This window comes from Anguilla rostrata, chromosome 5, assembly GCF_018555375.3.
Source record: "Anguilla rostrata isolate EN2019 chromosome 5, ASM1855537v3, whole genome shotgun sequence".
NCBI classification, from domain to species: Eukaryota; Metazoa; Chordata; class Actinopteri; order Anguilliformes; family Anguillidae; genus Anguilla; species Anguilla rostrata.
The window spans coordinates 19,440,247-19,467,311 of NC_057937.1; the positions used below are offsets into that span (position 1 = coordinate 19,440,247).

The window sequence follows — 27,065 nt, forward strand, 5'->3', positions numbered from 1 at the left end:
CAATGCAATTCTGGACGGAAATAAATGTTGTGACGTTGCATAAGGTTGTCGAAACAATGCCACGACGAATGCGCGCCGTAATCAAAGCTAAAGGCGGTCCAACGAAATATTAGAGTGCGACTTTTTTTTTGGCCAGGCAGTGTACATTGCTGCAGCCATCCTAACCATGGTCTTTATGAGAACATGTGCATGGTTACCAATGACGTCTTTAAACTCATTGAAACACAATGAGGAACCAGTATTGTTATTTTTACATGAAAACAATACTTCAAAAAATCCTATGAATTCAAAGATCAGTTCAGTTTCTTGTTCGTTAGCAGGTTGTTTGTTTGACTGACTGACTGTTCTGTACAGCTATTTATTTATTTATTTATTTATTTAACACAGGTCTTGTAATGTTATATTTTATATATTGTGTTATATTTGATACATGTTAAAAAACTTTCTTATTTTAAAATGATTTTATTCTGCTCATCTCTTGTTGTGTCTTGTGCATTCATGCGTACCTGCTGCTTTAACACAATGCCCTTTTGGAGACAATAAAGATCCACTGATTGATTGATTGATCATTCATTTACTCATTTGTTCATTCATTTGGCTATGCAGAGCTGTGTGGACAGTGCTTACCTTTTGCTGGTAAAGGAGGAAGCGCTGGAAATCATACAGCAAGACAGCAGAGGCGTCGGGTTTGTCTGTGTTGCTGAGAGGAGAGCAGGGAGAGATAAAACCACGCAGCTGTACATCCACACAGCTGCGGTCAGCACATACACAGCGACAGTGCAACCAACCATCGCTAAAGCTATATATGATAACTCCATACCACTCGTGGCTGTACAAGCACAGAGCTGCACAGAGTTTGTGCTAGAGTCTGTGTACAACTGTAACTACATACAACTGCAGTGAAAATGGACAAATATGTTTTGTTATCATTAGTTCAATATAAAATACAAAATAAAAATACCTCCCAAAAATGTATCTATAAAATTCAATAAAAACGGTGGAGGCATAGGTGGCTTTGCAAATGGAACAGAGGTACTGCACAAGCCATAATGAAAAGAGGCAGGCTACCATTTTTTTAAAATATGACATTTTTGAAATATATAAATATTTGAAATATATATTCTACCCTTGATTACACAGCTATCAGAAGCTCAATTAGCAAACAACATAACAATGGCATACTTATATACGAATATAAACTACAACTACATGTACAACTTTAAACTGTGCATTGCAGTATGCACAACCACAATTGCAACACAGTCTTGCCTATGTAACTATAAGCCTCGAGTGCATATACAACTGTAAAATTCTACACTAGACTTTACACAGTTATATGACTACAAAGTTCCAGTATACTTAAAGTTATAAAAATTAAACAATTACTGCACACTCATGGCTATACCACACAACTATGCACAAAGAGAAAAAACACAGACTTACCCCATGATAAAGGCACAGGAATCCTTCTTAAACTCTTCCAGAATCTGATAAAAAGTGATTACAAATATTTAAATATGTTTTTTTACAGTAAAAGCCTCCCCTAAGCTAAATATTGGAAAATAAACTCACACTCTTCTGGTTTTCAAACATTACGATGTTGTAGAATTTATGAAACTGCTCGAAGTCCAGGACATCTTTCCTTGCTCCTATCTCCTGAAGACAACAGAAATGAAAGGTTTGTCATCATTCTGCTCACAGACAGACAGACAGACAGGCAGGCACACATAAATACATATGTAGTGACACAACCAGAGCACATCAAAGCAAAGGGGATGAGTGTAACAGACAGAAGAGCAGGAGTGTAACGGAACAGAGGGGAAGAGTGTAACAGACAGAAGAGCAGGAGTGTAACGGAACAGAGGGGAAGAGTGTAACAGACAGAAGAGCAGGAGTGCAATAGAACAGAGGGGGTGAGTGTAACAAACAGAAGAGCAGGAGTGTAAGAGAACAGAGGGGGTGAGTGTAACAAACAGAAGAGCAGGAGTGTAATAGAACAGAGGGGACGAGTGTAACAGGGAGGAGACAGATGACTGGAACAGCAAGGATTGTATGAGTGTCACAGTGAGGGAGCGGGGTTGACTGTAACAGAGAAGTGAAGCGATTAATATAATAGTGAGGAGGGGGATTTCAGGGCGGCTCATTTAGTTAAGGCACCACACTGTGATGCATGGAGGAGCCCCGCGGTCTCGGATCTATTCCGGACCGTGCCACCGCCGACCGCGGCCAGTAACTCCACTGGGGCGACGCATTACTGCCAATTACGTTGCCCAGGGTATGGGAGGGTCCGGTCATTTAGGGGTCCATATTTCACTGCTCTCCGGTGAACCCTGCTGGTTGATCGGCTCAGCTGCGAGCTGGGCTGTGGGCTGCAGTTTGTAAAGAAGCAGGCTGGCGACACCTCACATTTCAGAGGAGGCCTGCAGAAGTCTCCACTCTCCCGAATCAGCAGTGGAGATATTTGTAGCACAAGAAAACGCAGCTACAAATAGCCAGTTGGATATTTCAAATTAGGGTGGGAATTGGACATGTTCAGCCAAATAAAGAAGTAAATAATTAGAAATAACAAGGAGGGGATGAGTAAAAGAGATGATCAGTACCGCAAACCTGTCCTTCAGAAAGCGAGCGCCAGGAACTTTCAGGTTGAGCTGTGGCAGGAGAGACTTCAGCTCCTTCATTCTGATGCTACTTAGAGAGAGAGAGAGTGAGAGAGGGGAGAGGGGTAGTGGGTGTATTAGGGCGTATTGGAGGCAGGATGAGGATGAAGATGCAGGATAAGAGTACGGTAATAATGTACCTGTTCTTCTTTGTCTGATTGATGGAATACATCTGCTTCCTCAACCAGCTGGGGAACAAAGACCAACGTCAGTGTGAGTATGGAAAGAGAATGTGAGTACGTATGTGTGTGTGAGAAAGAGTCTGTCTGTGTGTGCGAGGGTGAGTATGCATGTGTGTGTGTGTGTGTGTGCACCTTTCTATTATATCAGGGGTCGGAGCCTCCATCGTCTCCTGTCTCAGCAGCTCCAGGCCCATCAGCCATTTCTCTGCGTCCTCCACTGTATCAGCTGTCAATCAACATTCAATTCAGATCTCATTATTAACTGAAACCTGGTTGCCTTAAAGAAGGGATCTCAAACTCCAGTTCTGGAGGACCACAGGGTCTGCTGGTTTCTGGTGAATTTGAGTACTATATAGTGCTTAATTTAAGATACCAACTGGCCACACTGGCCACACATCAAGCGTCAAATTTGGCTGCAAAACAAAACAAAAATTAAACAAAACAACAACTTGCTACACACCGCAGCCCTGCAGAACTAATGTATGAGACCCCTGCCTTACAAAAACACTCACACACACTTATAGACACACACATACGTGTGTGAGCACAGAAACATGTGCACATACACACACACAGACACACACACACATACTCACCTCCAAGGCTCAGTGTGTTCAGGACAAACTGGGATCCATAAAAGATAGTGAAGCAGGTCCTGTCGTCATACTTTTCCTTGCAGTCTTTAAATCGATCAAAGTCCTTGGAGTTCTTCCCTGGGCGAACCTCCCGGATCTCATGCAAGTCCACTGTAACAGCACAGTGAGTATAACAAGCAGCACAGTTACTACATCAAATAGCACAGCCACTACAACAAACAGCACAGTGAGTATAACAAGCAGCACAGTCACTAGAACAAACAGCAGAGTGAGTATAACAAGCAGCACAGTCATTACATAAAATAGCACAGCTACTACACCAAACAGCACAGTCACTACAACAACCACCACAGTCACGACAACAAACAGCACAATGAGTATAACATACAGCACAGTAACAACAACAAACAGCACAGCTACTACAACAAGCAGCACAGTCACTATAATGAACAGCACAGCCACTACAATTGCACAGTCGACACACAGATTACTAATGTCCAAATTAATATAATTATCTAATGATGTGTGAATTTCTAATTTTAAAATGACAGCATTCTACAGGGAAGATCAGTGGAGGACTGTGTTGTGTAGCTAACCTTGCTCATATGTGAATACTCGTGCTCTAAATCACTGTACTGCTTGCCGACACCAATGTGAATACCATTATAAGATTATCCAATTCAATTTCCACAGATGATAATTCTGTATAGCATTGCTCTTGATGTAGGTCTACTTATCCAAGACCTTGGAAAAATTCATACCATTTCATGCCACAAGTGAATATTCTGGATATTTGTAAATTGCAATCTCTTCCCTCTGCAAAACCCATGTTAACTTCAATATGGTACTGTTTCTCCTGGGAATGACTCTGAACGTCTTTGTAATATTTTGCATTGGAATTTTACAGTTGCACTTAACCAGAGTCACTTGGACACCTTCTTCTTTTTACATTGGCCCTGTTCACACCTGGCATTAAAATGCGTCTTGGGTGATCCGATCACAAGTGGACAGCGCTAACTACAGGTGTGAACGCACCAAAGAAACATTGAGGACGCATTGAGATCCGATCACTCAGGCCACATTCGTAGGTGGTCTGGGTCGCATATGGCCACATTATTTTAGCAGTGTGAACAGGAATGTGTCCTGGGCCACATTGAAGGACCGCCTAGTCAACTGACGTCCTCTACCTAAGCGGAAGTATGTACTCATTCACGCGCCAATGGTGTCATATTAAAGCGGGAAACCACAAGAAGAAGCCACACTGAATAATGAAATTAATGAGACAAAGTTTTAAAAAATGATACCATGTCATTCTACAGTCAATATCTGGGACTAAATATCGAATAAGTATACAACCTTACCATTGGTTTTACACATAGAGATGTCCCTTTTGAGACTGAGCGGTCATATATTGTCTTGGACAATCCGTTTGTGAAATATACAGGCATTTGTGATGCCTGAGAACCTTCCAAAATAGCTGTGCGTAATACCACACCTGTTGTTTACGGCATTGTCGCCCTTTTTAGTACAGTCTGGCTTGATTGACAATTAATTTATTCAGTAGGTGAGAGTATTAGCTTTCTAACGATGTATAACATGTCTAATTTTGCTTTTGGAATAGCGCTTTATAGGTCAGCAAAACCGAAAATGTTCTTATCATCGCATTCACTTACGCATTCACTCTGTGGTACTAGCAGTAAAAGACGCTGCACCTAAAGAAACGTTGTCAACGATTTTTTGTAATTTCTTGGAAAATACTTGATGACTTCTGGGTATAGCTAAGCCATATGTTTGCTGATAGACCTATCTGACATCATTTTCTGGAGCAAAAGAGAAGTGGATCGAACTGTAATTTTGGTTGGTTCTCAAATCGCGTAAGCAGGCTTTGTTCACGACATTTGAAAATTTTGAGAAGTGCATCTTTGCAAACGCAGGTCTTTGCAAACTTCTTCTTGTTTTAATTTCCAACAGACTAGGCACAGGTAGTGCATTGCTGCCATAGACTGTATAAAAATATACCAGTTAAAAACATATATATATATATATATATATATATATATATACCGCATTCTAATGCCAGATGTGAACTGACATCCGTGTCGACTGAATCTGGACACAATCTGGATATATCCGGATACAAAGCAGACCTGCCAACCTCAGGAAAATATTTTGAGTACCACAATAGTCAGTGTAACGCTTAGTTCACATGCTTCCACACCACTTTACTTTGCACGCACACACAAGCCTTCCTTCATAATTCTAGTTTTGACTGTTAAAGTGATCAGGCAAAATTTTATCATTTGACCTGATTCTAAAATACCACTTGCACTGCACTGGGCTATATTATGATATACTTGCAAGTCAAAAGTTTGAGTACACCTGCTTAAAACAATTTTTTCATGATTAATATTTCATTATATGATATGTGTGCTTATACAAACTAATGCATAAGTGAATTGCATTAAATTATTTAATAAAAATGGAAATAATTTATTCTGTATATTGTAACATGTTTTCATTTTCAAGTATTTACAGAAACGTATGGTGTAATGTAAAAAAAAAAAACTTGCAAAAAAAAAAAAAAACAACTGCGATGTAAAACACTGTCAACTATGAATAAAACCAAATTTCTGTCCATGATTTCCATTTTTATTTAATAATTAAATAATTGAATCAGCTTATATAGGCACACATCATATAGGCCTAATGAAAAAAAAGTATGCAATTGAAAAATTATCTAGGAATGTAGGCTTTTGTAAATAGAGGATGCATGGTGCGGAAGTTTTGAGGGGCGGAGGCACGGCCACTCGCTTCTTTTTAGTAGGTCTGCTGCTCTCTCTCTCTCTCTCTCTCTCTCTCTCTCTCTCTCTCTCTCTCTCTCTCTCTCTCTCTCTCTCTCTCTCTCTCTCTCTCTCTCTCTCTCTCTCTCTCTCTCTCTCTCTCTCTCTCTCTCTCTCTCTCTCTCTCTCTCTCTCCTTGTTAGTATTCCCGTCATCTGACGTCATGATTATTTTCTAACTGCAAGGCTGGTCGGGTGACTGGCTGCAATAATAGGAATTATTTGCTACGTTAGCAGTCTTTAGTCAAACACCTTTGCAATGATCACTTTGCTTCAAAGTTTGAACAGGGAGTCATCAGTTATTCACACGTCTCGTAACGAGGCTAAATCGTATGCGAGCTGCTACTACGGCTAACTATATACACAAATTTATCTCATTAGGATATGCCCCTTGAAATGCATCAGCTCGTAAAGTTACCGAACATGTTTTGTGCTTGATTATTACTCCCCACTTCCCATTTTACCTCAGCAATGCAGCGTTACGCCTCGGTGGATAATAAAGTACCGCTGCAGTGGATGTTGAGTGGGTCGGGGAGCGGTTACAGAACCACAAGTATACGATCGTAGCATCTTGTTCAATCCGACGGATGTAGTTTAAATACCGAATACATGTACGGTATTGATTTGTATTAATTGATTGTTTTCCGTAATTAAATTACAATATTTTTTTTTTTTTTTTGCGTAGTTTCAGCTGGCATTTCGTACCTGCGTATTTTGACCAAGAATTGCGTGATTGGTACACAAAATGCGTGCAGGTTGGCAGGTCTGACAAAGTACAGGTGTGAACAGGGCCATAGTACACATTTATTGAATTGGATATTGCTTTAATGAGGTCATTTGTGATAGGTACCTTGCTCAAGGGTACAACCTTCCTACACCCTCAGATCAACAAGCCCAGTTCTGCAACCATTATGCAACTCTGCTGCCCCACATTAATCGCTTGTAGAATAAAGTTCTGCTTAAAGTGTATGAATTTAATGAAAGACATATGAATCTTTCAAAAAAAATTGGCTATGTTCAGTCTGAAACTTCTGACTAATGCATATTCAGCTTTTTACCCCTAACCAGAGGTACTCATCAGAGGTAATCACTCCATCCATCAGCTTATAACAAGGGGCTAGTGTACCTTTCACTCTTCCTAAGAGGAAAAATAGGACACAAGCAAACACAAGTGCACACACACGCACGCACGCACACACACAGACATGCATGTACACGCACACGCACACACACACACACACAAACACACAACAGGAAGCAGCTGGACTGAAAGGAAGCTCAGTTAAAGTGTACGTGTTCTCACTCTGACATGCTTTGCATTTGGCCTCAGAGCCCAAAGACCTCATTGTTACTCACCTTCCTACATTCATTCAACTGTACTGTTAACTGTATCTTAGCAACTGCATATTCCACAGTGACTGTTCCACCCCAAAAGCGACCGTACTGTCCCACAGTATCTCTATCTCGACTATCTCACAAAAATGACTGGACCTCCATAGTGACTGTATCCCCAAACAGTGAGTATATCCTCCTGTTATTTGTTTTCCTTCAGGAACTGTCTGGAACCATAAATCACTTGCTTAAATAACACTCTTGTGTAACAAAACAAAAACAAAATAAATCCCAAATATAAATGTAGAATTTTAGCATGGACAACATCCTTTGATTTTTCCCAAATCCAAACTGATAAAAGTCTAAAAATTAGCACAGAAAATGTGAGTGTGAGTGGGCTACATGCACCTCGACACTCCAGAATGCAGAGCGAGGAAGAGAAAGTGAAAGAGAGTGAGACTAAGAGAAAGACAGACAATGGTCAAACAGACATTGAGCTGGGCTGGTTTTTGATATATTTGAAGTCTTCATAACTTCATTTAAGCCGTTGACCAGCTACAGTCCACACACCGTGTTTCCAAGGGCTATATTTGCTGTTCATCCACAGGAAACCACAAAAACCTGCAGACACTCAGGCCCCTCTGGGACTTTTGACACCCCTGTTGTAAAGTCATGCTAAAAAGGAACACAGCAGATAGCCTCTCACCACAACTGCAGTGCAGGAAAGGCTCAGTACGTGTACTCTGTGCAATGACAATAAAGTTGAATCTAATCTAATCTAAAACATGCATTTTCATGAAGCAATACAGCTTGACACCAGCTATTTTTAAAAGCTTTATCTAACCAGGAGAATCTTTTGAGTTTGAGAACCTCTTTGCACACAGAGACCTGGTAAACTAGTCAATCCTGAAATGCTTACATTTCAGCTTTTACACAGTAATCACAATACAAGATGAAACAAAAAACACAAATAACACATAAACGTGTTATTACTGAAATAACTGAAATACTGTTTTCCTAAAAATAAATACAGGTGTCAAACATATTTTGTCTGCAATGAGGTCCTAAATTCAGTACCATTTCCTCTAATCTAAGCCTTTTGTAAAGTACTTCATGACCAAGGTGCAGTACAGATAAAGGACTATTTCCCCATCTCTACTTTACTCCTGGGAACAGACAAAGACAGTAGCAATTGGCAGAGTCATACACACACACACACACACTCACACACACACACACACACACAAAGATACACAAGAAAGACAGATACACTTTATTAGTCCCAAAGGGCAACAGTACGCTTCAACACACTATTGACACACAGGCAAAGCAACAAGAAAAGCAAGCAGCAGATACACCTGCACATATTGATACACGGTAGCCCAGTGTAGTATGCAAGCTCCAAATGACTTAGAATAACTAGGTCTTTCTACATTTCCAAACTCTGAGGCCTTCAGGAGGTGTAAAGCACAAAGCTGCCTTGCAATAATCCACCCTATGGTCTGCAACAGAAACCAGACCACACCTGTGCCAGCGGAGGTAACTTAAAGGGTAATTATCACTTTATTTAGCCGTACATGTGTTTGCATGCCTACTTTATAATGAGACATTTTAATCCATGCTGTCATTTCAACATTCCTGAAAAAATCATTATTATTTCATAATCATTTGGAAAAAAAAACTGGTAGAAAATGTCTTGGTGCTGCCCACTAATGTTGGAAAAATGCTTTCTGCATTCCACTGTAGCTCCACCCCAATCATGATGTCAGAGTACCTCTTTGGAGGTGCTACTGCATCATTTAAATGTCAATTAATGTATTCCGCCGGTAGATTGTTTCTGCCCACAAATTTGTTCGTTCCCTTTTTAATATGCTGGAGCATTGCCGTCACTGAATTGGTTTCAGCCCAACATTTTCAAACCAGAGAATCATGGCGGCTTGTTCAAAAACTTTCTCGTATTCCACCAAAACTGTCCATTAAAATATGTTAAAAACATTTGAGGTGAAAAATAGAATATGCAATTCCTGAATCTTAACATAACATAACATAACATAATGACAGGAACAGGCCATTCAGCCCAACAATGCTTGCCATTTTCCTGACTAAATTGTACCAAGTGCTCTGATTAAATACAGACTAGATTGTATCTAACACAATATCAAGCCTGGTCGTGAAAATCCCCAGAGTTTCTGCCTTTATAACTGATATTGATTCCTATTTGATCTGCAACGCCTAGTTAGACTATTTGATCCGAGTTTCACCAGCCAGGCACAGCTATGCTGTACAAATTCATTTGCATAGAGAACACTTTATGCAAATGAGATGGAAACACCACCTCCAACCACCCAGGAAGCATTGCGCAGTAGGTGGAGAGATGGCGAAAATAAGTGAAATTACTCACTTTTAGGCTCACTTACTTAAAGTCTTTCATATTCAGTTTTTTTTTTATCTCAAAGGGTGATTTTTTTGTACCTCACTCCCAAAAAGCCTGCCTTTGATATTACAATATTATGATATTATATGATGTGATATTATGATAACTTGTGTGATTACTGTTTGTTTATTACTGTAGTTATTTTAGTTCCTGGGGCCACAAAAAACTAGCATTAGTGTTACTCTGGGAGACAGGGGCACAGCTGGTGGAGTAACTGTTTATACATACAGACCTATCAGATAGTGTGTTAGTGTTAGCTGACCCGGTCAGCCTACAGAAACAGCAAAGGAACACTGAAAAAAACAGCCAGCTAGTGGCTGTACCATGTCCCAAAACTGGAAACTGTTACACAGCTGGGATGCTGTCACACTCGCGATCAATATTGCCAACTTCAAGCAACTTTTTAGATATCTTCCCAAGTGGTTTTTCTCCCAAAATGCAACAGCAACTAAGCTTAGCAACATTTCAGAATTTATTATGTGGCTGTTTTCTTTTTTAAATTTTATATCAATCTACAATAATAACTTTACAGCCACAAATATATTATCACACTGTTTTGACGAAAGTAACTGTTCTGTGCTCCGCTCATATTTGAAAATGGCATGTATGCAAATGATCGTATTATGTCATTACCTCAAAATGTCATCACATTTTGCATCAATGGGGGCGGCGATTGTTCTGTGTATTTGTTTGGTTTTTGTATTTGTATTTAAAATAATAATAACCTTGAACTAGATAATTCCTGCAGAAATTGTGAAGTGTGGTTGCCGCCAACGCAAAGTCGACTTTGTGCTGAACAGAGCAAACAGTTTCTGTAGTATAAGCAGAGACAGGGTATTGTGTCCATGCTATAACATCATGGCAACGAGTTTATTTGCGACACATATATTCAGAGCTAAATTATCCTTTCATCAAAACTTGAGATCTCAGTGTTTTACTCGCGGTATGCGGTGACAAGTGACGGTGAATCATAAAGCTAGCTGGCATGTTCAGATGGTCTTGGAAAAACCCTACGTCTACACTGCGTGATCGCACCATATAAGAAAAGCAAGACGGGGCTAGGGAGATTAATTTGATTGACTTACGGTTTTGCGTGAATTTCAGCTCATTTTTATCACACAACTGAAAACATTTAATTGGGCTGTAATTCAGAGTCTAATCTGTTATCTCTGAGACCAACTCATAGACAGAGTAGCCTATTACGTGTTAGCCGAGCCGAATTTCCAAGAACGAAAATGAGGCAAGAAATATGTGTTAAAATAGTTGCATTTTAAATACAGCTTCTGTGAATAAGTATCGGCTGGTAGCCAGTACTACTAGCTTCTGTTGCAAGGGGTGCATCAACAACATGCAAGTGGAGTTGTGTACTTTAGCAAACGCGTTGGGGTGAGAAAGTGCTACAACAGACTGAATATGTAATTCAGCTCTAATGAGACCAAAGTTTCCAATACGCTGGGATATTAAATGGTGTTACAAAAGTAAAAATTTATACATATTACATATAGACATATTATACATAGTTAGAAAGCTTATTCTGTCACCTATTGGATCGATGAAGTGTAGATCAAGCCAGTTTGTACTACAAAGTTTGAGAACACCCAAAGCCACATCTGTGGTATTACAAGCTGACGTCTTTTACTGGAGTAAGACCGGACCAGAAGCTGCTGCACACGTGTTGTTGACGGCGTTGTTGCACTTTTTAGTAGTCTGGCTTGATTGAGAATTCATTCATTCAGTAGGTAAGAGTATAAGCTTTCTAACCATGTATAACACGTCTAATTTTGGTTTTGGTATATCGGTTTTAGGTCAACCAAAAGTTTTCTTGTCATCGCATTGAATGCATTCACTCTGTTAGCACTAGCATTCAAAGACGCTGCACCTAACGAAACGTCGTCAACGAATTTGCGTAACATCTTGTGAAATAGTATTATTGTTGAGGGCGTCTGGGTATGCCTAAGCCATGTGTTTGCTGAAATACCTAGCTGACAGCGTTTTCATTTGTAATTTTTCATTTGGAATACCGTTTTATTGCGTTCACTTCCGCATTCAGCTATATCCGTTCTGGTGGCTAAATCGCCAGGAAACCTCGTTTGAACAACACAATCCGTGCATGTACGTCTTCGTCAAGGTCTTATCTAAATTGTGGTATAAAGCATTTGAGGTTTACGAATGTGTGTTTTCTGTAATTACGACAAAAGGGAGATATGCACCGTATCTGGGTTCTGAATATCCAGTAGATAAACCCTTTGAAAACGTAGAGCGGACTGCATCACGTGTGCAAAGCCGACCAATGCTGTAACTTCATAACTCACATATGTATGACGTCACAGTCCCCATTCATTTTCAATGGGAAAAATTGGCCAAAAAAAGTCATATTTCTCAAAAACCGTGCAGCGAAACTTTCCACAAAGTAATAGCACATGATTCCCAAAGAAGCCAAGTCAATTTGACATATGGAATGTGTATGTGGTGCGAAAACTCTGGGAGGAGTAGCGGTCCAAAAAATGGGTGGAATAATAATAAATAATAAATAATATGTGCGATAATAATAGTGTGTTTGCCTAAGGCAACCACACTAATAAAGAGAAAATGTAAAAGGGAGTAAAAATTTATCAAAGAAGCGGCGTGATATTGACCCTATGGACATTTACCCAACGGATTCAGTGTGAGGACATTGAGGACACTGCTCATTCATGTGCAAAAAATATGAAGCATTGTATTATTAAAACAAACGACCCAAAGGACAGTCGAAACTGGATGTGTGCACATGTGTAAAAGGAAACAAATACTTCCACAAAGAAAAACAAAGGGTTATGTAGGTCATCATGGTTCTATGAATGAAGATCACCTTGACTACCCAGCGAACCATTTGCTGTTTAGGCACAGCCTGGCCTCACACTGAATCCTCATAGTCGAGAAAAAACCTGTTCTGTTTGTCTAACAAAGCGGGTACGAGCAACGTAACTCCTCAGTGCTCGGACTGGGCAGATTAGGTGCAACCTATCTGCCTCTGGAGAGTCATGAGGAGGGGAATGAAAGGGGTCCAGAAGTAAAGGCCTGGACATTAACGAACAAGGCAGAACCTTTGGATGGAATGCAGGCTTAAGGAGGAGAGAGATAGCTGAGCCTTTTTCTCCGAAGCGCAAACATGCCAGGTGCACCGACAGAGCATGCAGCTCACCCACACGCCTTGCTGAGGCAATAGCCAGAAGAACAGCTGCTTTTAGTGAGCGGAGCTCTAGCCCTAGACAGGGTAGGGGTTCAAACGGGGGCCCTGTAAGAGCATCCAGGACAACGCACAAGTCCTTTGAGGGGACCACATGTGTCTTTAGAGGGCACAGCCTCCGTGCCCTTATAAGAAACAGGCGGACCAGAGACTGTGAACCAACTGTTAAGCCATTGGCAAACTCAAGGTGGTCAGATATGGCTGCTAAATATCCCCTCAAGGTCAGCTCTGACAGACCGCTTTCCAGAAGGGACTAGAGAAAGGACAGGAATGCAGAGATGTCACACGAAACTGGATAAATCCTCCTGGATTGGCACCAGTGCTAGAACCTCTCCCAGTGACCAGCATAGAGCACCGTAGTAGAGGGGGCCCTGGCTGCCAGTGAATTTCCATACTGCTGGGCTAAGACTGCTGGAAGGCTCCCATCCAGGGGCTAAACATGCAGTCTGTGGTGGGTGTGATTAATTAGCCATACTGTCTCCTCACAGCTCAACCTCTCAACGAGGCGGACCCATATGGTGGCATGTTGATCGATATGAAATAGACTCACAGTTCAAGAAATATAAAATGCTAAATTATATCCATCTGTAAAGCACACATTTCGTAATATTACTCAATGATGCACTCAAATGATGTTTATCTTACCGTTATTCAGAATGGGCAATGATAAGATTACAGTTCCTGCAGTCTTGTGCAACGCTCTGCTAAAGCAGTTAAAATTGTTAACTGATGGTAACTTCGCAGGCCTTAAGGTGTAACAGATACACGCTTGGATTAAGAAATGTCATGCAGGAGTTCCTCTGTGCATCATCTACATAATCATGAAAAACCGTGCCAGTGTTGACTATGGCCAGCAGCCCAGGAAGACGGATGACATCTAATGCTTCGGAGTAGACCACTAGCTCGTCCGGGCTCTCACAAATTCATAGCAAAGTTTGCAAAGAAAGAAAACAAGCACGAAACCGTCCAGACCCACGGCGCAACTTGGCAAACTACATAGCTAACTAGCTAGCTATGGCACGTCCTCACCTCTGTAACGTTATTTGTTGTCCTCCGTGTGTTCATACATCTGTATCAGTGGTTGTAGCTGTGTGTCCTTAGCTCCTACTCATGCATGCAGGATAGCATCTGTACACGCTAACTAGGTTAACTAAAGTAGGTGATCCGTACGCGCTAACTAGATTAGCTAAAGTAGGCGAAACGCCAACATGTTAGGGTTAGATAAAGTAACATTAGGCAATAAAGCTGTGCTTAAAAATATTGTGCTGTACCACCTGCGCATACATCCTAGGTGACAGAAAAAACAGTGTGTACACAGGGTGGACAAAGCACAGTTGCTTGGGGTCTGTTCTAAGAATATGTGGGTCTCAGAACTTAAGTAAAAGTAAAATTAGGGTAAATGCTCCCAGCACATACATTTGTCCAGTTTCCTGAACGGCAGTTGCATGTTATCTTTAAGTCACAGAGAACACTACACAAACGGCTTTATGCTTTTTTTCATGGCTGATAACCATCATAGGATGTTGCCAGTATGTTTGTAGGCAATATCATTGAGAAATTTTCTGTGACTTTGACAAAGCATATTTGGAACCGTAAATAGGTTCTAAGATTACTGTTTGTGGAAATGCTCCTACAAAGGCAGTGTCTCTCCAACCAAATGAAAATCAATCAATCAAATTTTTCCCTGGAATGGAGTGAATATGTGTCATAAAATATGGATAAAACATTTGTGACATCACCTTACTGGGTGAAAACACAGAGGCTGCACCAATCGCAATTTTCATTATGACAAAATTTTTCGTCAACGCCCAGTTTTTTGCAAATGCCTTTCTGGAACAATGACTAATTCGTTTCACAAATTAAATGAGGAAAGTACGACGAAATGAAAACAGATCCAGACGATTTTTGTTTTTTGCAGCATTTTCTATGAAAATGTAAATATTGTAGTTTACAAAAAGCATCTGAAATAGTTCACTCTATTTGTAGTGATACTACATGATACTGCAATTTCCATCACCACTGTGTGGACACAGTGTGCTCATCCCATTGGTCATGCACTTCGCCCTCTCGCTCTTGCTTATCCTCAGTGGGAGAAGGTGACCTCGGCCAAAGTCAAACATCTACACACCGCACCGTACACCTATTCTCGTTGTGGCTTCAAAGTGTTTGTTTAGTGACACCGGGGACAGCGCAGATTCAGATTTGCCAGTTCTGATCGGAAAACACAGCAGTGACAACGATTGCAACACCAAACAGAGAAAACAACAATGGTTCGGTAAAGTAGCATGAACCTCGACCACAGATATTTCTGTGACTTGGACAAATGGACGTCAAATTTGCTTTAGATTATTTAGCCCCACAAAAAAAGAAAAGTGACGCAGTGGAATACAACGTCCAAGCCAAAACAGGTGTAGTTATTGCCACACTGCCAAGACCGGTACTTTGAAATTGCAGTTTAAAAATAAAGTAAAAGTTTAAAAGTAAATAAAAGTGCATCAGAGGAGCTTCAACATTCACATAATGCTCAATACCACCAAGTACAGCCGGTTCTCCTCAGCTGCCTGCAGGCGAGTAATAAAATTATTTTTATTTGCAATGCAAAACTGTGCACGTTTTATCAACACTATGTAAAATTGTGGATCATACTGTTCATTCTCTACACTGACACTTGGAGAATATTCATGGAAAAGATCACACGCATATGCAGTTTACTCAGGTTGGATAACTGTAATAGCTTCTGTTCAAATGAAATGTTATGCCCAAACAAATGAATGCAGTTTCAGTACATTGCCCAGTTACCTATATTCATTCAAATCAACAAAGTTTAATAAACAAAAGCTACGAGTTTTTAAATAAAACTAATTAATGTTTTATGTTAATCTTTAATGTCTTTATTGTCTTCAAAAAAGTAAAGCTGCTTTGTAACAGTGACGTTCACACTGCAGCTGGACATGTACATGTGAAGCTGTGTTCACTCATGTTACAACTGATGTGTTGTCACATACACTCTGAGTATATTACAAAGTATTTTGCCAATCATGGCATTTACTGGAGGCATTTAGTTAAAAAATTAAGTATGGACTAAAATGTGACTAAAATAATTATTTTTTCTTTTTTGTAAACTAAAATAAATATTATTTTAGTAATTTTTGTCTTGACTATGGAATGGAGAAGGCATGATTAAAACATCACTAAAACTAAAATCCTGCAGATTTTAGTTTTAGTCAAGCCCACAGGAAATTTGGAAGCATAGCCAGAAACTATCCACCAATCACTACCAGCCTGTCAATCAATTGTACCAACGTGAGAACTCTACCTAGTTTTCTACAATAAGGAGGATCTTGCAGATCCCTGAGAAATTTCAACCAAATATTGTGCTAACATAAATGTAAAAGATAATTTTTCCGAATGTTGCCAAGACAATGTCACTAATCTGAAAGGTTGTCTACAGGGTTGAAGTATTTTTGTCAAAATGGTTAAAGTATTTGACTCAGGTCTTGGTTGGCTGGCTTCACTCTGTCACCTGACTTCACTCATTTCAATGTAGTTAATTTTAACACATTTATACCTGTGGAAAATGAAATGGTAAAAGCTGATGGAAACCCTTCTCAGCCATTACATATCAATAATGGGGACATATCATACCCATTGCTTTCAAACCTCATTGCTCACTGCAAGTTCCTGGTCTTTATACAATAAAAGAAAATGTTACACTATGGTTCATAAAAATACAGGCTTAGCATCATTCACCAACACAATTTAAGTATTTTATTTTTGCTGACCATGTCTACCACACAGTGCTCACCACACTACTCTGTGTGCGTGTGTGTGTGTGTGTGTGTGTGTGTGTGTGCTTGTCCCTTGCAGCTATGCGCAGTCTGAACATGAACAGCACCAAACGCTCTGCTGACACCTGTGGACCTTCCTTGTCGAACTCACAAAAACTTTTCACGGTCACTTTACTAATCACAAATTCCCTGTCCTACTCACACTTACTGTTAAACTCACTCACCTGCTTTCTACTCACAAACACATTTCCCTACTAGCATACATACTGTCCTACTTACACACTTATGGGTTAAAACATATAGGTCACATCTGAGAAATGGGTGCATTTATTGCTGTGAACCACACTGCGTCTAGCAGGCATATTTCAAAGGCAAAGATAGAGGGAAAAACATAGATCTGGGTGAGTTAACGGAGGCAGAGAATATCTGGGCAAGGAGCCGAGTTTTGGCTGGGTTGGAGTGAGGAGCACACGATGTGGGGTGGGCTTTGTAGGAGGAGCTTAAGAGTTTTGATGGGCGGGACACTCACAGACACCGTCGGTCTTGTCGGCGGTGCGTGTCCAGGCCACCTGCCTGGTCTCCATGATGACCTGTACAGACAGCCGCTCTGCTCGCTGTCGGAACACTGTCATCACGATGCCCATCTCCAGGTCCCGCTTGATCAGGCTCTTCTTGTACTCCGTCAACTCCCCCTGTTGGATCCGGCCCGCCATCGCTGCTCCGTCAGTCAGGGTACCCACCTGGGAGGAGTTATCAAAACATTCATGCAACCGCTGTATATTTGCCACAGTGCTGAGGTTGCTAGGGCTATAGGTTATTCACACTAGACCTCAACACCCAGCAGCTCCTCTTTATAGAACAGTATCTTAACCTATCCATAGTGTAGTAATCTGCTGTTATGCCAGTGTGTGGTTATGTTCTACAGCAGGCATCTAAAATCCATTATTGTCATCACCATCATCATCATCACCATCATAATGGTACCGTCTCTGTAGAGCTATGATTACTTTCACTATACAGTCCACCAGCTGTGAATGAAATGTAGCCCATTCCAGTGCAGATGACAATAAGACTGCTTGTTCTTATTGGCCCAGTGTTCCAAATGTTTGTATGGGCAGAAAGTTTGAGCCCGAAATGGGTCTTCATCAGAACACTGTCCATCCATACATTAAATCGACAGCATTGGGAGTATACGCTAGCAAGTTTTCTTATTAGTCTTTATTCTGCTGGGTGGCACATACACTATATGACCAAAATTATCTGAACACCCCTTGGTCTGGGACATTCTATTTGTTGTTCCATAAGGTATCTAATGCTGCCTAAGCACACATCTACACAAGTTTGTGCCAGTGGAAATGGTTTCTGTCAGATGAAGTCCGGGCAAAGAACGTCTCGAATGGTCTGCAACAGAGCCCTGGCCTCCAACCCCTCAGCCATCAGCACATTGGATCAACTGGAAGCCACGCAGCCGCCAATCGCCCAATCGATTACCAGGAAGCATGTAGTTAGCATTTAGCAGCATACAGTGTAAACTGTCCGAGCACAGTCAGCATTGGTCGAATACGGTAACTGTAGCCTCCGTTAGGCTATTCAGTCAGGAAAATAAAGCTGTTTTTTCACGATTACCATGAAATGAATGAAATGCAGTGCACTGCAACGTATACGGGAGTTGCTTGATTAACAAGAGGGCAGTTTCAACAAATGAACTCAAATAAATAAAGCATGTTGTCACAGCGATGTCTTTTGCAATGGCTTGGCATTTATTAAGCACAATACAAGATGGCACAATAGCCCATAGGTGCATATAAACATTGTACAAAACTTCAAAATGATCATTTTCAACATAAATAAAAGTTACAGTGACTGACCATATTGGCCAAGAGTGTAACAGAGAATAGGCTCATTGAAGCATAGGTCACAACAGCAAATAGGCCTACCATTCTGACAACTGCAATTCTTAACAGCGGAAAATCCCTGTTCAAAAACATATAACATAAAACATTCAAACGTCTGAAATGCCTGCATTACTCAAGCACACTTAGCTAATTGTCTAACTGTATCAACATCCAGCTTCGGAACAGAAAGAAAATATTTTTTCATGGAAACACTGGACATATTCAATAGAGTTACAGTCCAATATCAGTCCATACTACTGGACATGGATCAGTTAATATTATTGGCAAGGAAAGATGATCAACTTATTGAATGTTACTAAAGTCAGCCAGTTTGTTTTATTTTTTGTGATGTGGCAGGGGATGTTACGTTAGATAGCTACACACGGCACGTACAGTGCAGGCTGTAAGTACTTGGACAGTAACATATTTTTTGTTGTTTCGGCTGTGTACTCCAGCACATTGGATCGGAATTGAAATAATGAATATGAGGTTAAAGTGCAGACTGTCAGCTTTAATTAATTAATTTATTCATTTATTTTATTTTATTTAAGGGTATTTACATCCAGATTGGGTGAGCCATGTAGGAACTGCAGCCCTTTTATACATATTCTCACAATTTTGGGGGACCAACAGCAATTGAACAGTTGGCTGCTCAGATGTTCCTTGGCCAGCTGTGTACTGTCGTATCATTCGTTTATGCACAAGAAAGCTAAGAAAAGTTCTTCAGTTGATTTTAGGTGTGGAATTTGGATTTGAAGTTGGTCGCAGTTGTCTCTCTTTTGTCTTTCTTTTGAAGAAAAGAAATGTTGATGCCAATGTCAATGGCAGGCCATCGTGGGGTGTAAAGGAATAAAGTAGTAAATAAGAATAACCAGAGACATAGCCAAATCAGTAGGTGTGTCAAAATCTACTGTTTGGCGCATTGTTCACAAGCAGGAACACAATTGTAAGCACAGCAATAGCAAATAACCTGACAGATCATGGAAGACTGCTGTTATGGGTGACAGAAGAATACTTTATCCATTATGAATAATAACCCCTTTTCCACCATCAAACAGATCAAGAACACTCTCCAGGGTGTAGGCATGTGTCAAAGACGAAAACAAAGTGAAGATACATTAGCATAACCTCAGAGGGTTCCCTTCAAGATGCAAACCACTATTAAGCCTCAAAAACAGAAAGGCCGGGTTAGAGTTTGCAAAACCATTTTAAAACACTGTAGAGTTCTGGAACAAACTCTTACAGACAGATGAGATGAGCATTATCCTGTACCAATATGATGGAAAGAGAAAAGTGTGCTCATTTGTCTTAATTGATGTGCTGGCTGCTGTCGGGAGCAGCGGGATGAATTGTGAAGCGTACAGAAACATCTTATCTGCTCACATTCAACCAAGTGCCTCAAAAATCATTGGATGGTGCTTCCCCTTGCAGCAGGACAATGACCCCAATCACACTGCTAAAGCAACCAATGGGTTCTTCAGGCCAAACAAGTGGAACGTTTTTGACTGGCCAAGTAAATCAGGCAACCTGAATCTAATTGACCATGTGTTTCACTTGCTGAAGACAAGACTGAAGGCAAAAATCCCCTGAAACAAACAGGAACTGAAGATTGCTGCAGGGCAGACCTAACAGAGCATTGCCAGGGAAGATATCCAGTGTCTGGTGGAGTCAATTGCTCACAGACTTCAGGCAGTCTTTGAATGCAAGGGATTTACAACCAAGTTCCAAACATGATTGAGTTTATTAAAGATTATGATAATTTGTTTAATTACTCAAATACAAATATGGGGGGGCTATGTATGAAAGGTGCTGTAATGCCTACATAGATCACTGGACATGGACGTAAATTAAAGCTGACAGTCTGCACTTTGAACTTATATTCATTGCTTCATTTCAAATCCACTGTGCTGAAGTACAGAGCCAAAACAACAAAAATTGTCACAGCTCAAATACTGCACTGTATATATATAGGTTAATTACAAAATGTTGGACAGAAAATAAAAACTTGAATTCTCAAATTTGAAGAATGAATTTGGGGGAAAAAAACATGTTTGACCAATATTCAAACTTAAAATATTTTTTAGTGTTCATGTGTGTGAGTGAGAGTTTGTAGGGGAGGAGGGGAAAGTCTGTTCCACCCCCACTCCATCACCCCTCCCCCCTTCTTGCAGTCTTTATTTACATTGCAAATGAGCAACAGGAGCTCTCTGTTGTGAGGGTGACAGTCCTTCAGGGACAGTAAAGCATTAACCCAGATATATTTAATATTCCCCCTACAGAAACCTTTGCACTCATCTGGTGCTGTCCCCTGGAGATTATAACTCTCTCTCTCTCTCTCTCTCTCTCTCTGTCTCTCTCTCACACACACACACACACACACACACACACCACATACACACACAAACACACAGGCACACATACAAACAACTGACAAACACATATAATCTTTCTCTAGATTTCACACTGTATCATCTGAGGTGGAAAGTCCAGGTTTCAGAAAGTAAGTCCTGCCTTGTGTTTCTTCCACCCATGAACTCAACCAGCTTCTCTCATTAGCTCTACCTCCCAGCTGAAGAATTGTGCTAATGAGCAAATCCAGGTAATTGGAACAAAATTTTGGTAAGAACTTTTACTTTCTGAACCTGCATATTCCGCCACAACAATAAATATATGACAAATATGCTGCTTCTGCAAACACACATACACACATGATATATGTTCACAGTCTTTAATGTGAATAGTCCTGTCCCCCAAAGTATAGCATACCATTCAAAGGTATTTTAACATTCCTGTTAAAAGTATACAATATAAATGACACCACCACACTAACTACAAAACGGCACAATACTGTTCCACGCCTGAATGACTTAGACCCTGTTTAGATGAAAAGATATTAACTATTCAATGGTTTCCGTAAATGTACTATGTCACCCATACCTGGAATTTTATCTGAGCAGGGAACAGAGATGAACGGCATTATTAATAGATTGTTTCAAATTAAGGATCAAACCTCAGATTTTATTGGTGAAGCAACCTTTTTTTTTTTTTTTGCAGCTTTGTGTAAAACAGACAAGAAGTTTCTAGGTGCACGCGCGCGCACACTCACACGGCTTTACTTTCCTCCAAATTCTATCAGTGATATAATCAGAAGTGATTTTAGTTGGTATAAGACGCTCGCCCCAATAACAAAAAAGAAAATGCAAGACTCTCTTTAAATGGAGCGACGATCTGCACCATCTAAACTCTCTTACTGCTTTTTGGTCGCACAAGTGTTTGCGCACTCCCCCACCCCCACATCACACACATTATATAGTAACAAATATTAATTGTTTGAAGTTGTGAAAACTTACCCTCTAATGGAATACTTTAGATTTCCAAGCTGTGATATTGCCTTCTCAGAACACTACTTCATGGTTTTAACTATTAAATAAAATTACTCTGTAAAACAGCGGGCTGTGTCCTGTCGCGGTGGTCAGTTCCTCTATTCGCTATGTACAAGGAAGTAGCGAACTTAGCGAGTATTATAAGAATAGCAGTAATAAAAAAATCCGGAAGTAGTGATGCTATCTATGCAAAGTCACCGAAGGGCGCGACACAAACAGGCTACTGAGCACAAATGTACATTCCAACACCTTATGGACGAAAAATAAATTAATAAAAACGTTTACGTGGAAAAGCGAGGGAAAGAAAGTAGCTCTCTCTCTATCTCTCTCTGTCTCTCTCTCTCTGTCTTTCTGTCTCTCTCTCACACTCTCCCTCTCAAACGGCGTTGGAGGTAAATAGCCCCATGACTTAATGGTCCAGTTCAGGTGAGGTTCACCCCTAAACTGTCCCCTTGGCGCATTTTCTCTTCTTAACAAGTTCACCGGATAGAAACTGCACCTGCAGCCCACACAGAGGAGACAGCGTGACAAAACGGAAGGGCAAGTTCATTCCTGCGCAGCGTCAGTGGCACCTGCTGTACAGTTTTAGTGTCAAAATTATGAACGAAAATGCTCCGGGTAGACTGATTTGCAAGCACCTATAAAGAAGCAAATTATTATTATTATTATGATTATTATTATTATTATTATAAAATAAGTTATACATTAAAATACATGAACATTCATATGAGAACCTAAAATACCACTTTTCTCTAAAATTAATAAAAGAGTATGAAATCCTTCAGACTGATGTTAAGTGCTAGGATGTATTTAAAGCATCTTCAGTGGCAATGTGAGTGGCAAAAAATGTACTTTTTTGAAAATGTATTAAAATTTATGAAATGCTAGCCAAAGCATTTGATCATAATTGACAAGCACCGATTGGGTTTCTTGGGCTCGTACTCATGCATGGCCTTTAAATTTACTCATACATAGCCCTTTCTCACCACCTACTCAACCCAGCTCCTGGTCCAAGCAGTGGTACTGTCCCGCCTGGACTACTGCAACTCTCTTCTGGCTGGCCTTCCGGCATCTGCCATCAGACCCCTGCAACTCATCCAGAATTCTGCACATCGTCTGGTCTTCAACCACCCCAGACTCTCCCACGTCACCCCCCTGCCCACTACCCTCCACATTGGTCCCCAAACATTGGTCTTAGCATACCAGGCAGTCAAGGGGTCAGCCCCAGCATACTTCATAAGATCTTCAAACCCTACATGCCAGCCAGACCCCTCCGTTCCGCTACCTCAGGACGCCTGGCACCTCCCCCTCTTCGCACTTGCGCTTCCTGGTCACATCTTCTATCTGTTCTGGTTCCACGATGATGGAATGACCTTCCTGTGGAGGTCAGAACAGCTGAGACCCTGATCACCTTCAAGCGACGACTGAAGACTCACCTCTTCAGGTTGCACCTCTCCCCACCCCTCCCTACCTCCCTGTAGTCTCTAATTGGTTATGTAAGCTTAGGTATGTAGCTAGGTAAGCTGTTTATTTTAGTTTATTTTAGTTATTGCACTCGTGCCTACTTGTTTAATTATTTCCTGTATTATTTGCATAGACTGCTTTGCTGCTGTTTTTGATTGTGTTGATCAGATTAAGGGGGCGACATAGCTCAGGAGGTAAGAGCAGTTGTCTGGCAGTCGGTGGGTTTCCGGTTCAATCCCCCGCCCTGGGGCGTGTCGAAGTGTCCCTGAGCAAGACACCCAGCCCCTAATTGCTCCCAACGAGCTGATTGGTACCTTGCATGGTAGCCTTTCACTGTTGGTGTGTGTGAATGTGTGTGAAATTTAAGTCCTTGGTGCTTGCATACCAGGCAGCTAAGGGGTCAGCACCAGGGTACATTCAGAGGATCATCAGACCCTACACACCAGCCAGACCTCTCCGTTCTGCCACCTCTGGCGCTTGGCACCTCCCCCTCTTCGCGCTGCACTTCCCGTCCCTCTGCTGTCTGTCCTGGTCCCTCGCTGGTGGAATGACCTCCCGTGATGGTCAGAACAGCGAGAATCTCCATCCTTCAACGCAGACTGAAGACTCATCTCTTCAGGCTGCACCTCTCCCCACCCCTCCCTACCCTATAGTTCAGCTATTGTAGCTAGCTAGGATAATTGATTATTTAGTTATCTGTAGGATTGCTTTGTATGATTAAGTTATTCCAGTGCTATTTGTAACTTTGTATTTGTATGATTTGTTGCTGATAAGCTTACTGCTACAGGGTAGGAGTCCTGATCGTGTGGTCATTCTGGCACTCAATCCACTTCACTCTAGGTTCTTTGCGCTCTACATTTTGGAAACCTATGCCTATTGTACGCGCTCTGGATTAGGCCGTTGCATAATAGCCTTAATGTAATGTAATGTAATGAATGGGTGAATGAGAGGCATCGATTGTAAAGCGCTTTGGATAAAAGCGTTATATAAATGCAGCCCATTTACCATTAACCTACAGGGTCCGAGTTAAACTATGCGGTCGCTCCCTGCACTTGGAACTGTACTTGCCTCTAGGGTTTTCAACACACCCTAGTTACAGTTGTCCCTGGTTACAGTTATACACTTTGTTATACGTTGCTCTGGATAAGAGCGTCTGCCAAATGCCTGTAATGTAATGTAAAAGTTTTTTGGTCCCTCCCTCAAGGATAACATGGAATTTAACCAGCGGATTTGCATAACTAGCGACACCGTGTCTGTCATTTGCATCAGGTGTGCAAATGAGCGAGATTCATCCCGAGTGGAAATGAAACGTGAGTGAGTTTAATCATCTGCTCTGAGTTCTTCGTATGGAACCTCGGGCGAAGAGACACTTTACTTTCGCTTCCTAGTTGATAAAAAATATTTCACGAGTGTGAATTAAAATATCAATTATTCCTGACAGTACGGGCAAGGTAGGCATACTCGCCTTTGCGTGTGTGGCTTAATTGGCCTATGGCTTCAGGCCAGTTCTGCCCAACAATATAGAATGCATCAACTTCACTCATGATGTCCTTTGGGTTCATCTACATATGTAAGAGTGGGTCAGTAAAAAGCCAACAGCACTGTGAGGTGAGAGCATCAGGAAAAACAACATAGGCCCCTGCATATTTGTCAGCAGCCATGCCACCCTATACCATCATAACAGTGACTGAATCTAAGTAGATGTGGCTTGGTTTAGGGGTTCTATTAAAAGGGAGGGGGAAAAGCAGGGATGATTCTAAGAGCCCTGACTGACAGGGGCCCTGAAAAAGGAATATAGAGTCAGGTTCATAAGTATTTGGACAGTGGCACAATTTTCATCATTATGGCTCTGTATGCCACCACAATGGATTTGAAATGAAACAATCAAGATGTGATTTAAGTGTAGACTTTCAGCTTTAATTTAAGGGTTTTGTCAAATATATTGTATGAAAGGGCCGTCTGGGTAGTGTAGAGGTATAAGCACTCGCCTACCACCGCAGAGACCAGGTTTCAATCCCCGGCAGCAGTACTTCCGACTTGGTCAGACGTTCCTACAAACACAATTGGCAGTGTTCACTGGTGGAAAGCCGGTGAGGGTATGAGTCCTGATCGTTGCATTAGCGACTCCTACTGGTTGGTCAGGACACCTGCTCAGCAGGGAGGGGATCTGGGGGAGATAGCATGAACCTCCGCACGCGTTACGCTCTCTCAGTGAAACTCCTCGCTGTCAGGTGAAAAGAAGCGGCTGGCGACTCTACATGTATCGGAGGAGGCATGTGGTAGTCTACACCCTCCCTAGATCAACAGAGGATAGCGCATCGACCAGGGCTCTGATTCACACGGGGAATTGGTATAACGACTAATTACAACCATTTTTATACATAGCCCCCCCATTTTAGGGGCTCAAAAGTAATTGGACAAACTAACATAATCATAAATTAAATTGTCATTTTTAATACTTGGTTGCAAATCCTTTGCAGTCCATGACTGCCTGAAGTCTTCCTGCTTGTTCTTGGGGTGTTTTGCCTTCAGTTTTGCCTTCAGCAAGTGAAATGCATGCTCAATTGGATTCAGGTCAGGTGATTGACTTGGCCATTGCAGAACATTCCACTTCTTTGCCTTAAAAAAGTCTTGGGTTGCTTTCGCAGTATGCTTTGGGTCATGGTCCATCTGCACTGAGAAGCACCGTCCAATGAGTTTTGAAGCATTTGGCTGAATCTGAGTAGATAATATAGCCCTATACCCTTCAGAATTCATCCTGCTGCTTTTGTCAGCAGTCACATCATCAATTAATACAAGGGACCCAGTTCCAGTGGCAGCCATACATGCCCACGCCATAACACTACCTCCACCATGCTTCACAGATGAGGTGGTATGCTTTGGATAATGAGCAGTTCCTTCCCTTCTCCATACTCTTCTCTTCCCATCATTCTGGTACAAGTTGACCTTTGTCTCATCTGGCCATAGGATGTTGTTTCAGAACTGTACAAGCTTTTCTAGATGTTTTTTTGGCAAACTCTAATCTGGTCTTCCTGTTTTTGAGGCTTACCAGTGGTTTACATCTTGTGGTAAACCCTCTGTATTTACTCTGGTGAAGTCTTCTCTTGTTTGTTGACTTTGACCTCCTGGAGGGTGTTCTTGATCTGGCCAACTGTTGTGAAGGGGTTTTTCTTCAGGAGGGAAAGTATTCTTCTGTCATCCACCACAGTTGTTTTCTGTGGTCTTCTGGGCCTTTTGGTGTTCCTGAGCTCACCAGTGTGTTCTTTCTT

General features: G+C 41.2%; 1 protein-coding gene across 1 annotated transcript in view; it reads right to left on the reverse strand.

Annotated features, from left to right (window-relative positions):
- plcg2 (phospholipase C, gamma 2) overlaps window positions 1-22,847 on the reverse strand; it is a 51,576-nt gene extending 28,729 nt beyond the window's left edge. The window contains exons 1-9 of the mRNA XM_064335517.1: window positions 22,300-22,847; window positions 17,584-17,794; window positions 3,436-3,585; window positions 2,972-3,065; window positions 2,798-2,845; window positions 2,601-2,685; window positions 1,573-1,656; window positions 1,444-1,487; window positions 628-700 (exon numbers count right to left, since the gene is read on the reverse strand). Of these exons, the coding sequence (XP_064191587.1) occupies window positions 628-700; window positions 1,444-1,487; window positions 1,573-1,656; window positions 2,601-2,685; window positions 2,798-2,845; window positions 2,972-3,065; window positions 3,436-3,585; window positions 17,584-17,767 (762 nt within the window). The 5' untranslated portion in view covers window positions 17,768-17,794; window positions 22,300-22,847. The remainder of the gene's footprint in view (window positions 1-627; window positions 701-1,443; window positions 1,488-1,572; window positions 1,657-2,600; window positions 2,686-2,797; window positions 2,846-2,971; window positions 3,066-3,435; window positions 3,586-17,583; window positions 17,795-22,299) is intronic.
- Between the last annotated feature and the right edge of the window lie 4,218 nt (window positions 22,848-27,065).